General features: G+C 45.7%; 1 protein-coding gene across 3 annotated transcripts in view; it reads right to left on the bottom strand.

Annotated features, from left to right (window-relative positions):
• The window catches only part of ENTREP2 (endosomal transmembrane epsin interactor 2), a 240305-nt gene extending 227435 nt beyond the window's left edge, over window positions 1-12870 (bottom strand). The window contains exon 1 of one of the 3 annotated variants that reach the window (XM_070477674.1): window positions 12327-12870. In XM_070477674.1, coding sequence (XP_070333775.1) covers window positions 12327-12545 — 219 coding nt within the window. In that variant the 5' untranslated portion in view covers window positions 12546-12870. The remainder of the gene's footprint in view (window positions 1-12326) is intronic. The other 2 variants (XM_070477673.1, XM_020873342.2) reach the window with 2 other exon arrangements.
• Window positions 12871-13093: the final 223 nt, after the last annotated feature.

The raw sequence follows: 13093 nt of genomic DNA, 5'->3' as shown, positions 1-13093 counted from the left end.
TTAAGGAGGTGAATAATCAAGAAGCAGAATTTGGCCCCAGAGAGCTGAGCCCAGACACTTGCACCTTCCCATACGAAGAAGAGCCGTAAATTCCTTAGTTCAAGATATCTGATTTTCTTTAATTAATTTTTTGATATTCAGATTACCTGTCCCTTGCTGCAAAACTTCTATATACCCTGACTCCTCCCCTCCCCTTAGAAGGCAGTTCTCTCAGGGTCACTTCAGATGCTGTCTTCCGGGCTTGAAATCCTAACAATTCCCACTGGATAAAACAACTCTTGACTTCCAGGTTGTGACTATATTTTTTAGTTGCCAAGGCCTTCCCTCCCCACCCCACCCCAAATGCCAGTATCCACAATTCCTGGTGGTTTTTAAGGCTCACATCTACCTAAGCATACTGAACCCTGAAACTTTCATCATCAGTTGGACATAGGGAAGGTAAGAACAGCCATGATGATCAAATGAGGCTATCAAGTCAGGTCAGTGAAGTGCTTAAATGCAGAAACCAAACGCAAGCAGGCTTGCAATTGGGCACACCAAGGACAGGGGCCTAGAAATCTCACCTTCCCTAAATAGATGGGTAAAGTCAAAAGCAAGACAAATGTTTTCTTTCATGCTATCATTAAACATGAAGGTTTCAATTAATGCAAAAGGAAAGGAATAAGCAGCATATACATTTTTTGTTGACATGAAAAATATTGAACACAAAGAAGCAAAATTGTTTACAGATGATATGAATGCAGAAATGGGAAGCACAAATGAAAGCATGTTAGTTGTTCAGTCATGTCTGACTCTTCAAGACCCCCTAGACTGTAACCCATGAGGTTCCTCTGTCCATGGGATTCTCCAGGCCAGAATACTAGAGTGGGTTACCATTTCCTCTTTCAGGGGATCTTCCCAACCCAAGGATGGAACCCAGGCCTCCTGCATTGCAGGCAGACTCTTTACCGTCTGCGCCACCAGGGAAGTCACAAGACATTTACTTAAAAATAGAATAAATGATTTCAAAGTAAGACAGAAACAAAAATCGACAGTTTCTCTGTATAGGAGCTGTCAGTCCTGGAAGAAGGGAAATCCCAATGATGACACAGAGCCACACCAAACTTGAGTACATTTAACAGGAAGGGTACAGCAGCTATAGGACAGGACCTCAGAAGACTCTACCTGTTCAAATATTGAATTCATATTAAAAATGTTCAGCACTGAAGCAAACCACGAAGACACAGCATTACATCATATCATATCTCGAATAACCAAGAATATATGAGTTTTACCTTGCCTGGTATCAAGAGTGAGGACTGACACCCAGAACAGACTTGTGGCTTTGAAGGGGGAGCAGGTGGGGGAGGGATGAATTGGGAGTTTGGGATGAGCAGATGCAAACTATTATCTATAGAACGGATAACAACAAGGTCCTACTGTACAGCACAGGGAACTATAGTCAATATCCTGTGATAAAACATAATGGAAAAGAACATGAAAGAGAATGTATATATGTGTTTGAGTCACTTTGCTATACAGCAGAAATTAACACAACATTGTAAATCAACTATGCTTTGATTAAAAGATAAAAGAGAGTGACATCTGCCTTTTAAAAAAATTATTTATTATGTGGCTGCGCCTTGTGGCATGTGAGACCTTAGTTCCCCAATCAGGGATAGAATCTCTGCTCCCTGCACTGGAAGTTCGAAGTCTTAACCACTGGACCACCAGGGAAGTCCCAAGGCCTGCTTTCTTTTTATTTAAATTTGCTTGGTATATCTTTTCTAGTCCTTTTATTTTTAGTCTTTCTAAATCTCTCCATTTTCAGTCTATCTCTGGATCTTGCTTTGTTAAGTCAACCTGAAAAACTTTTTTAACCAGGCTAATTAAGTCTATTTACATAATGTGAATACAGTCTGGATGTTTGGCATCAGCTTTGCAGATTTTTAACCTTATATTTAAAACACTGACGCACAAACGCCGTCCTTCCGTCCGTGGGCTGCCCACTCCCTACTTTCTCTGCGTCTCTGCAGGTTCGTAGGAAGGATATTGGTTCTAGTTGCTAATTTTATATTACCACCTTATATAACCCCCTGAGCACCCTCCTTTTCTAGGCATTATTACCTCCCTCCTAAGAGCAATAATGCAATTAGCTAGTAATTGCTTCTTCTTTCTCCCCTTGCTCTTCCTAAACCATCCATTTTATTTTTAAAATTTTTTTATTGTCATAAAAGTCACATAATATAAAACATACTATTTTAACCATATTTAATTGTATAGCTCAGTGGCACTAAGTACATTCACACTGTTATACAACACTCACCATCATCCATCTCCTGAATTTTCCAACTTCCTGAACTAAAATTCTGTCCCCATTAAACACTAACTCCCCACCTCCCACTCCCCAGCCCCTGGCACCTACCAATGTACTTTCTGACTCTATGAATTTGACTATTTGAGGTACCTTCCATAAGTGGAATCAAACAGTATCTGTCTGCACCTGATGTATACTGAAATGCATATTAAAAAAAGAGAGACATCACTTTGCTGACAAAGGTCCACATAGTCAAAGCTACTTTTTTCCAGTAGTCATGTATGGATGTGAGAGTTGGATCATAAAAAAGGCTGAGCACCAAAGAGTTAATGCCTCCCAATTGTGGTGCTGGAGAAGACACTTGAGAGTCCCTTGGACAGTAAGAAGATCAAACCAGTCAATCCAACTCTTTGTGACTCCATGGTCTGTAGCCTACCAGGTCCCTCTGTCCATAAGATTTTCCAGGCAAGAATACTGGAGTGGGTATCCATTCCCTTCTCCAGGGAATTTTGCCAACCCAGGGATCCAACCTGGGTCTCTTGCATTTGCAGGTGGATTCTTTACCACTAGCGCCACCTGGGAAGCCCCCATCTTATATATAATAGTTTGCATTTGCTTATCCCAACCTCCCAATTCTTCCCCATCCTAACCTCCCCCCCTCCCCCCGACCTTGGCAACCACAAGTCTGTTCTCTATGTCTGTGAGTCTGTTTCATAGATAAGTTCATTTGTGTTGTAAAAAGCAGCAACATTCTTGACTGGATTTACACAATTTCCAGAGACTGACTCACAACGTAATATTCAAAATGTCCAGGATATAATCCAAAATTACTAGGCCTACAAAGAATCAGGACAATGTCAACTCCCACAGGAAAACACAATCAATGATAGATTTTGGAACAATCAAAACTTTAAAGATGTGATAACAAAAATGCTCCAGTAAGTAAGGGAATGAATGAAAAGCTACAAAAACCAAAAGAAAAAAAAAATCTAGTCGATATGAAGGAGAACCATATGGAAATTTTAAAAACAGAAATACAGAATCACTGAAGTAAAAAATTCACCAGATGAATTTAATAGTGGAAATGAAAGGAGAAAAAGTCCACTGACATGGGAGCAACAATTTAAATCACCATGGATTTCTCATCAGAGAACACAGAAAGAATTAGGAGAGTATCTCCATTCTGCTTTTCATTTATTTCCAAGAATGCATAACCTGAGTCTGACCATGAGGATAAATCAGATGGACCCAGGTTCAGGGTCATCCTATAGCATATAGGCTTGTACTCTCAGGACTTGCCTGGTGGTCCAGTGGTTAAGACTCAGTGCTTCCAATGCAGTGAGGGGGTCCAGTTTGATCCCTGGTCAGGGAATTAAGATCCCACATGCTGTGCAGCACAGCCAAAAAAAAAAAAAAAGTTATTTTTTTACTCTTTAAAAAGGCTTGTACTCTTTAAGGTGAAGTCACTCAGTCGTGTTCGACTCTTTGCAATCCCGTGGACTGTAGCCTACCATGCTCCTCCATCCATGGGATTCTCCAGGCAAGAATACTCTTTAAAATCATGGAAAACATGAGACATAAAAGATGACTGAAGACAGTGAAGAGATAGAAGACACACATATATTGCTGGATAGAATCCTGGGCCAGGAAGGGGAAAGGGACACTCTTTGGACAGTTGGTGGAATTGGAATGGGGTCTGACTCAGACAATAATGTTCTTCTAATGTTGAGTTCCTAGACTGGCAGAGTTTATACTGGTTACATAGAATAGTGTCTTTGAGTAGAGGAGATATATACTGAAATGTTCAGAGGTGATGGGACGTCACATCTGCAGCCTGCTTCCAACAGGTCAAGAAAAATAATCTAACAATACTGCTTTTTTTTTTCCATTCAGGAAGAGAGACAGTGAACACAAGTCTCCATGCGCAAGCCATGGAGCAAATATAGTAAAAGCAGTTACAATCGGGGAACCTAGCAGACAGAATACAGCACAAGAGTTCTTAGTTCTGTTCTACAATCTTTTCTAAAGGTTGGAAATTTCAATTTGCCCCCTCCAAATTGACTTTTTAAAATACTGCTTCACCTTTTATAGCACAGAATTTGTTTGGCTTTGAAAACTGCAACACACAACACAAATGACTAAGACTTTCCCTCTTATCTTTAACATTCATTATTTTACAGGGATATGTCGGTGTTGATTACTCTCCATTGATCTTTTTTTTCCCCTATCACATGATGGACACTTTCAAGTCTTCTATTTTTAGGTTAGTTTTCTGGCAGTAATAGTTCTAAACATTTATTTTATTCCATTGCTTTGTTCTTCCTTTCTTCCTTTCCTGGACACTCTAATTATACATAGATCTCCTTTGCCTGTGTCCTATACTTTCTTTTTAAAAATATTTATTTATTTACTTATTTGGTCATGCTGGGTCTTCCTTGTGGCATGGGAGATCTTTGATCTTAGTTGCAGCATCTGGGATCTAGGTCCCTGACCAGGGATTGAACCCTGGCCCCCTGCATTGGGAGCTTGGAGTCTTTGCCACTGGACCACCAGGGAAGTCCTTGTCTCCTGTACATTCTAACTCAGTCTATTTCTTCGTTTATTTGCTATTGTTTTCATTTTTCTCCTTCTCATCCTGTATTATTATTTTTGGGCTTTGGTAACCACTTGCTCTTGCATCCCTTCTGTGTATAATTTAGTCTTCCATTCTAAAATTCATTTTTTCCTAATTATTTCCTCATATCAATCTGTTCTCATTTCATAATTTTCTGTTATCGAGCCATGTTTTTGTAGTTTCTAAATTTATGCTGGATGCTACACTTTAAAATTGTTTTTTTCCTTTAGTTTATCTTGAAATACTACTTTATGATTTTTTCTAGTGTGCTCTCATTTTCTATAACACCATTATGTTCATTTCATCCTTCTTTTCTGAATCAGTTTTGCATAAGATTAGATCATATTCCATTTTTCATTCCCCATGTACGAATGAGGTAGATTTTCCTGATTTGGGAAGAGAAAGCTCCTAAAGAATAAGGGTTGAGCTAGGACAGCTTTGGGCTTCCCCAGTGGCTCAGCGGTACAAAATCCAACTGCAATCCAAGAGCCTTGGGCTCGATCCCTAATTTGGGAAGATCCCTTGGAGAAGGAAATAGCAATCCACTCCAGTGTTCTTGCCTGGAATATCCCATGAACACATGAGTTTAGCAGGTTACAGTCTGTGGGGTCGCAAAGAGTCAGATGCACACACATTGGACATCTTCATCAGTTGGGCTCTACTGATCTTAAAGACTCAAGTATGAGATCTCTAGGTATCCACTTATTTGCTTCTCAGCATTTAATCCAGAACCTGGGGATACTCATCCCCACCCTGGCCCTTGGCTCCAGCTCCAGACCCTCAGCCCTTGTTTCCAAGGCCACTCTCTCTGCCCAGGATTTCTGCTGCTGCTGCAGCAGTTTCTGGGAGGCCCCTGACCTGCACCATCCTAATCTATGCCTCCTTGCTGTCGGTGTTCCTGTCCAGGTCATTTTGGTTTCTGTGTCTGGTCATTCTGCTCAGTGTGAGGCACTGACCTTGTAGGAGGAAGAACTCACAGTGCATTTCTCAGATGCTCCCAGGTTTGCAACCTCATCCCTGCAAGGTGGCTGTTCTCACCCCCAACCAGAAACCCCAGAGCACCTCTCTGGCGTTCATCCACTTTTCGGGGTGAATAACTCGTGGTGATTCAGAGTTCCCATAGCCTGTCAATGCTCTCATTCACTCCCCACCACCCCTTGCTATTCGTCTGAAGCTCTGGCTGCCAGTGGACTGGCCGCATCTATGCTCTGACTTGTGGGAATCACACATCTCTTTCATTGATGTGTCCGCACTTAGGTTTTTCTAGGATGACCATGTGAGCTGGTTTAGCTTTCTGTTTTGTTTTGTTTAGGCCACACTGTGCCACATGTGGGATCTTAGTTCCCCAACCAGAGATTAAACCAGTGACCCCTGCATTGGTAGCATGGAGTCTTAGCCACTGGACCACCAGGAAACTCTCTTGAACTAGTTTTCAAAAAAAGTTTAGGGGAGACTGAAAATTTGCTCCCATAAGAGATGTTCTGAAAGGTGCAAGACAAAGGACAAAGAAATGAAGATGCAGCCGTGTTCCTGAACTGGAAGCTTCCATATGACAAAACTGTCAATACTGCCAAAATTGTTCCATCAATGTAATGCAACTGCAATCCAAACTTTAAACAGGTATTGCTGGAAACTAGACACAGACATTTTAAAGTTAATACAGAAGAACCAAGGCACTTTTGAGAAAGAAAACAGTATGGACGGAGATGCCTGACCAGATAGTGAAATTTACCAGTATGTTGCCTTAACCAAAGGTGTGTGTGCATGCTCAGTTGCTGAGTAATGTCTGACTCTATGCAACCTCATGGACTGTAGCTCACCAGGCTCCTCTGTCCATGGGATTTCTCAGGCAAGAATACTGGAGTGGGTCACCATGCCCTTCTCTAGGGGATCTTCCTGACTCAGGGATGAAACCCTGGTATCCTGCATTGCAGGCAGGTTCCTTATCACTAATGCCACCTGGGAAGCCACTTTGTTAACTATATATGGTGACAAATCTTAAGTACTCGTATTGTGGAGATCATTTTGCAACACATAGAAGTATTGTATCATTATGCTGTATACTTGAGACTAGCATAATATCCTATGTTAATTATATCTCAATGAAAAAAAAATAAAAGAGAGTAAAACTGAATAGAATCCCAAACAGAAGCACAGGTACATAGGAACTTGGTCTGCAAGCAAATAAAGTTAGGCCTTTTCCTTCATACTGTTGTTGTTTAGTCACTCAGTCGTGTCCAACTCTTTGCGATCCCATGGACTGCAGCATGTCAGGCTCCTCTTTCGGGATTTTCCAGGCAAGAATACTAGAATGGATAACCATTTCCTTCTCTATACACAAAACAAATTCTGGGTGATTTAAAAATTAAATGTAAAAAATAAGATGAAAACATAAGAAGGAAATGTGAAGGAATGTTTGCGTGACCTCTGTAATGACAACCCTCTTTACAAGAAAAGAGCCCAGACACTGAGGAAAAGAAAGCTAACAGATTTGACTATATGAAAAGTTTTTAAATTTTATATATAACAAAAGACACCAAAAATTAAGCCACATGAGAAATGAAAAACTGCAAGAAAATATTGGATTGGCCAAAAAGTCCATTTGGGTTTTTCCATATGATCTTACAGAAAAGTCTGAATGAACTTTTTGGTCAACCCAGTACTTGAAATGTATCAGAAAAGTAACCATGGAAAGTCAGATCAAATGCAAACAACGAAATATCTTTTCTTCCATCTGATGAATAAAATGTGAAGGAATGCGGATAGCCTGGGCTGGGAAGATGATGGCAAAGGGACAGTCTTATGCAATGTTTCTGTGGGCAGGGATGACTACAATCCTTCATAGAATGACTCTGGCAATATCTAATGGAAGACCAAATCGGAACCCCCTCCAACTAGCCATTCCTCTTTGGGGAATGTATGCTCAGAAAAGCACTGGCCTCTAAGGCTAGATAAGCAGCGTGGTTTGTGGAGACACAGAACTGACACAACCAGACTACTCCCCAAAGGAGAAGAACTGAATAAATTAGAAAATGCATCCTATGGATCCTTACGTAGTTGTTAACAATGACAGAAATAGTAAGAAAAATCAGTATGGCTGGGCATGTTACACAAAAAATAAAAAACAAAGTGGTATGTGACATAATCTTTCCATAAAAAAATGTTAAAAGAAACGTTCCACACATTACATATAAATCTTAATATTTTTGTGATTGTAAAGCAAAGCGTAGAAAGGTCACATGAAACAACACTGCTAATGCAGGTCACCTGTGGGTACAGAGCTGGGAGAGAAGAAGGCACTGTCGTCATTTTCTTTATACCCTTTTTGGTTTTCAGTTACTGCAACAAGCACCTGTTGCTTTGGAGTATGGTGTTGCTTTTAAAGGAAAAAAATATATACACACATCTGTGCATCAACAGTCAGCTCCTAACGGTTATGTCTTTATCAATACATGTGACTGGCCATGTGGATAATTCACGGGGTACTCGGTTGTCTTTGATGTCTTGGGAGTGAATAAAATGTCAAAGAAGAATAATGAGGCTGTTCTGTAAAAGGTTAACTGTAATACTCCTTGAGAGACAGCAAAAGTGCTGGAGACTTCCTTCCCCTCCCCTTTAATTCCACTTTTTAATATTTAAATTACATGTACAAAACTGTTTAGTCTGTTCTATGATATAAAGTTCACTTAAAATAAGACTGAATTCATTGTGGACTTCCCTGGGTGGTCCATGGGTTGAGACACAGTGACTCCACTGCAGGGGGCACAGGTTCAATCCCTGGTTGGGGAACTAGTATACCAAATGCTGCAAAATTTTTAAATAAATGATGAATTCGTTGATCATTACACACACACACACACACACACACAGACATAGCCTTGGTAGTCTTCTAAACTGTTCCTGTAGATCATCATCTCTCAAAAGGGGCCAAGCATTTATCCCTGGGGAAGCCAAGCTACCCAAATGGAGGGGACCTGGGACATGATAGCCACTTGAAGGCAGGTCTCTGAAACATCACTGCTTCCCCGACCAGACCTGCTGCTCCCTCCCCTGTTTCCAGCCTTGATGAGGACCCCCCAAGCCTCTCCCTGACCCTTAGACTTTCTCAATCTCTATAATTTCGTGCTTCCCCAAAGTTCTCTTGCATCATCACCTTTCCACACATATTTTGCACTTTTCCTAAGAAACAGGTGTTTCTTCCCTACAGAGGCTTTACCTTTGACTCTTCACAGCCAACTCAAGTCAAGCCCCTTCAGCCACTGCTTGGGGATGGGGGTGGACAATTAAAGTCTAATGGCTAGAGCTGTGGCCTCAAGTCGGAGTAACTAAGTGCAAATCTGACACTGGCCAGGTGTGACCTTGGGTAGACATGAAATTTCATTTTATATGCCCGCTTGACTGAGGGATACCCAGACAGACATGACAGCATTCTTTTGGGGTATGTCACAACAAGGGGATGTCTCTATAAGAGATTAGCATTGCATCAGGAGACTGAGTAAAGAAGGTCACCTTTATCCACACAGATAAGCCTCATTTAACCCAGCAAGGGCCTGAACGGGACAAGAGAGGCAGAACTAGGGCAGATTCATGGTCTCTGAGCTGGGATACCCACCTTCTCCTGCCTTGGACATCAGCACCCCTGGTCCTCAGCCTTTGGGGCCAGAATGGGGACCACATCACTAGCTCTCCAGTTTCTGGGCTTCTGGACTTGGACTGAATGACGCCAGCAACACGCCAGGGTCTCCAGCTTGCTGATATGTGTGTATATTGGTTCTGTTTCTCTGGAGAGCCCCAACTGATACAGCAATTTCCTTAATCCAGCTCCCCTTTAATCCAGCTCTGCACAAGCTGCCAAGACTTCTCAGGGTGTAGGTCTAGCCCTGACACAGCCTACAGCTCTGCAGCACCCTGCTAGCTAAGGCTAGTCAGAGGTCCAGTCCAAGTGCAGGGAACTGCACAAGAGCGGTGGATGAAATATGCTATCACAGCACAGAAAACACTTAGTGTAAAAGCTGGCACACCATACATGCTCAATAAACCTAAACTGTTTTCTTGGTTGTTGTTTTTCCTTAGAGGGGTTATTTTTACATTGGTTCTTCATCAGGGACACACCACAGAGAAGGCCTAGAGACCTAGAAAGTGCTGAAGAACCCATTTTCAGGAAAGACAGCGCAAGTCATGCAGAGCAGATTTTGGTGAAAAGTCAGTCATCCTGGTCACCATCTTAAGACAAAAATGTCCTTGCAAGGTGGTTTCCACGGTGGGCAGGCAGGCAAGCAGCCAGTGTTACTGCCCACAGCTGCGACAACATGCTGACCTGTCCCAGCATTGCTGGAACCATTCACTGCCTGTACAAAGGGGTATAGACTGTTTGGAAAAAATTTTAACGCATTACTGATCAGAGACACATTAATATGTCTTTTGTTATTCAAATGTTATTGACTGGAGTGTTTCAATACTCACATAACAAATCACTGGCCAAAGGCATTAGTTTCTGCAAAAATCTCCAGGTCAATAAAAAGTTAAAGGTAATTGTGGCAGATTCAGCTTGAAAAAAGCCCATGAGACAGGAGGTGTAAGGAGGTGGGGAAAGCAGGAGGTGGACCCAGGGCACAATCTACCACCTCTAAAATAAAAGCAGAGGATGTTGCTCACTGTCCTCCCCTGAGCCTAGAGGCAGGTCTGCACACACAAGACACATGGGGAATTACTCTGAATTGCAGGACGTTAGACTATGAAGTTAGAGTTGTGGAAGGGAATAACCCTGGGAAAGCAAGCTGAATTAATGGTTTACATATTTATTTAACGCTTTAGACTAAAATGCATTAAAAGTACATTTTTCACTTAAACAGCTTTTCTACCATGTCTGATGGCTGTTTCCCCTTCCAAGTTCATTATTAAGAGGCAGCTCTTTCTCTATGCCCTTTGGAAGAACCAAAGCCACAAAGCTAGGACGACTTGGCCCAGGGAGACGCCAAGAGCAGCTCATTTACCAAGCTGCCACCTGTGGGCCAGAGAAGACACAAACTCAGACCACATGAAAACAATGCACATTAAATCATGCTGAACACTGAGCCACAGATGTGTTTGAAGGCTGTATTTAGGGGTCCCCCGTTTGAATCATGACTCCTGGGTCTTGTTTCTAATCCCCTCTCTTTACTTTGAGCACTGGGAACCTGAGACTCACGCTCTGCTGTTCTAATCAGCTCTCCAAGACTCACTCCTGGTCTGAAATAAGCTCTGGAAATTCACACACCCGGGTGTCACTGAGTTCTGCTTCGATCTTATCTTACAAGGCCTGCAGCAGACGTGGAGAACAAAGGCCATTACAAAAGAACAACAAAAGCGGAGATCGACAGAATTTTTAAATTTCAGAAGTCAAGGACAAATAGCAAACATTCGTTCCAAAGGCTTGGTTTGGATTTTTGGAGATGGAGTTAAAACACACCGAATTTACTGTTTAAGCCTATAAGACGTACTCCGGCACCGCAAACCAAATGCAGGTACAGACGTGGGGAGTTCTCAGAACAAGGCCTTCTCTTTATAAAGAATGTTTGCTCAGCGTAGATCTTTCCTGTTTCCATATACTCACTCTTTAATTAATATAGGGAAAAAACAACTTTAATTTAAAAAAAAGCCTCCCCGACCCCCACCCCCCATTACTTCTTGGAGACAACCATTTCCTTGAATGGGATTTCCTGGTGGCTTTGCTTCTACGGAGGTTTGTCAGTCACTGGCCTCTCTAATTTGGGGTCAACAGCCTCAAAATGTCACCTCCCGGCGAGAAAGCTCATTAAACACGCCCCCCCTCCAACGCGGCCCACGGGTCGCCTGCACAGTCTCACTGTCCACTGCGCTCGCGGATCAATCCCCACCACACGCGGGACGCGCCACTTACGCTACACCGACCCGGTGGGCTGCCAAGGCGGGTTCGCGCGGTTCCCGCTGCAAGGGCTGACCCGCGACCCGACGGCACGCGCCCTGCACCGGAGACTCCAGCCGCGGAGGCCAACCGCGCGGAGCCGCGTCTCCGCACCGGGCTAGCACCCCGCTCCCACCCAGCTCGGGGTCGCCCAGAGCCCCACCACCCCCCGCCCCAGGGCGCAAGGGGCCTCAGGGCCCAGCCGCCGGCCCCGCCTCCCACCCTCAGCCGAAGGCCCCTCCGGTGTTTGAGGGCGCCCGGGCTCCTGTCTCTTCGCAAAAAGTAACTCCGGGACCAGCGCAAGGGGAAAGGGAAAGCGACGCTCCCGGGGCGGCAAGCGGTGAGTCGGATCCCCGGAGTTCTCCTGCCCGAGTTTAAAGCCGCACCCCGGGATGTGGCAGCTCGCCCGGCAGCTCGCACGCCGAACTCGGCGCCCGCGGGTGGTGGGCCCGCGTCCCCGGCCCGCAGCCCCCGCGCCCCGCGCCGACACTCACCGAGAAGCCGGCCCAGAAGGGGCAGGAGTGGCGGACGCGGGCCGACGTGGTGAGCGCCAGAGCGGCGAAGCTGACGGCCACGATGAGGCATCCGAGCGCCATCTGCGTGGCCCCGAGCGCCAGCACGATGCGGGAGCGGCCCGGGCACTCGCGCAGGCGGGACAGGCTGCGGGGCAGCGCGGCGGGGCGCGGCGCGCGGGGACCGCCAGCCGGAGGCATCGCGCCTGCACGCCTCACCCGCTCGCGCCCGGCCCCGCGCGCCGCCCCTCCTCACCAAGGGTCCGAGGCAAGTTGCACCGACTGAGGGGTCGGCGTCCCCCCGAGTCGAGGGGGCTGCGGCGGCAGCGCGCTTGGAGCGGGACGGGCGGGGCGGGGAACCGGACGCCCGCAGCCCCCGCTGGTGCCCGCGCCCATGCCGCCGCAGCTCCGCAGGGCCGCCCGCCGGCCGCGCCGCGCTGCGCCCTCTCCCGTCCGCCCCGCGCGCTCCCCGGTCCGGGCGCGGGCTCGAGCCGCCGCCGCCGCCGCCGCTGTCCCCGGGCGCGAGCCCTGCCGCCGCCGCGCGCGGGGCCGGGGCCGGGGCCGAGGCCAGAGCACGAGCCGGGACCGAGCGGCGCGGGAGCGGGCGGGCGCAGGTGCGGTCCCCGTGGCCGGGCCTCGGCGCTCGCGCCCCTCACCAAGGAGGGGAGTGAGAACCGCCGGCGCGTCAAGGGCGACGGCGGCAGTAGTCTGGGGCCGGCGACGGGGAAGAGGCCTGGGAGCTGGGGCGG

This window comes from Odocoileus virginianus, chromosome 16 (assembly GCF_023699985.2).
Source record: "Odocoileus virginianus isolate 20LAN1187 ecotype Illinois chromosome 16, Ovbor_1.2, whole genome shotgun sequence".
Classification (NCBI taxonomy): Eukaryota; Metazoa; Chordata; class Mammalia; order Artiodactyla; family Cervidae; genus Odocoileus; species Odocoileus virginianus.
The sequence above is the reverse complement of the archived record's forward strand: the minus strand, read 5'-3'. Positions and strand labels throughout refer to the sequence as shown.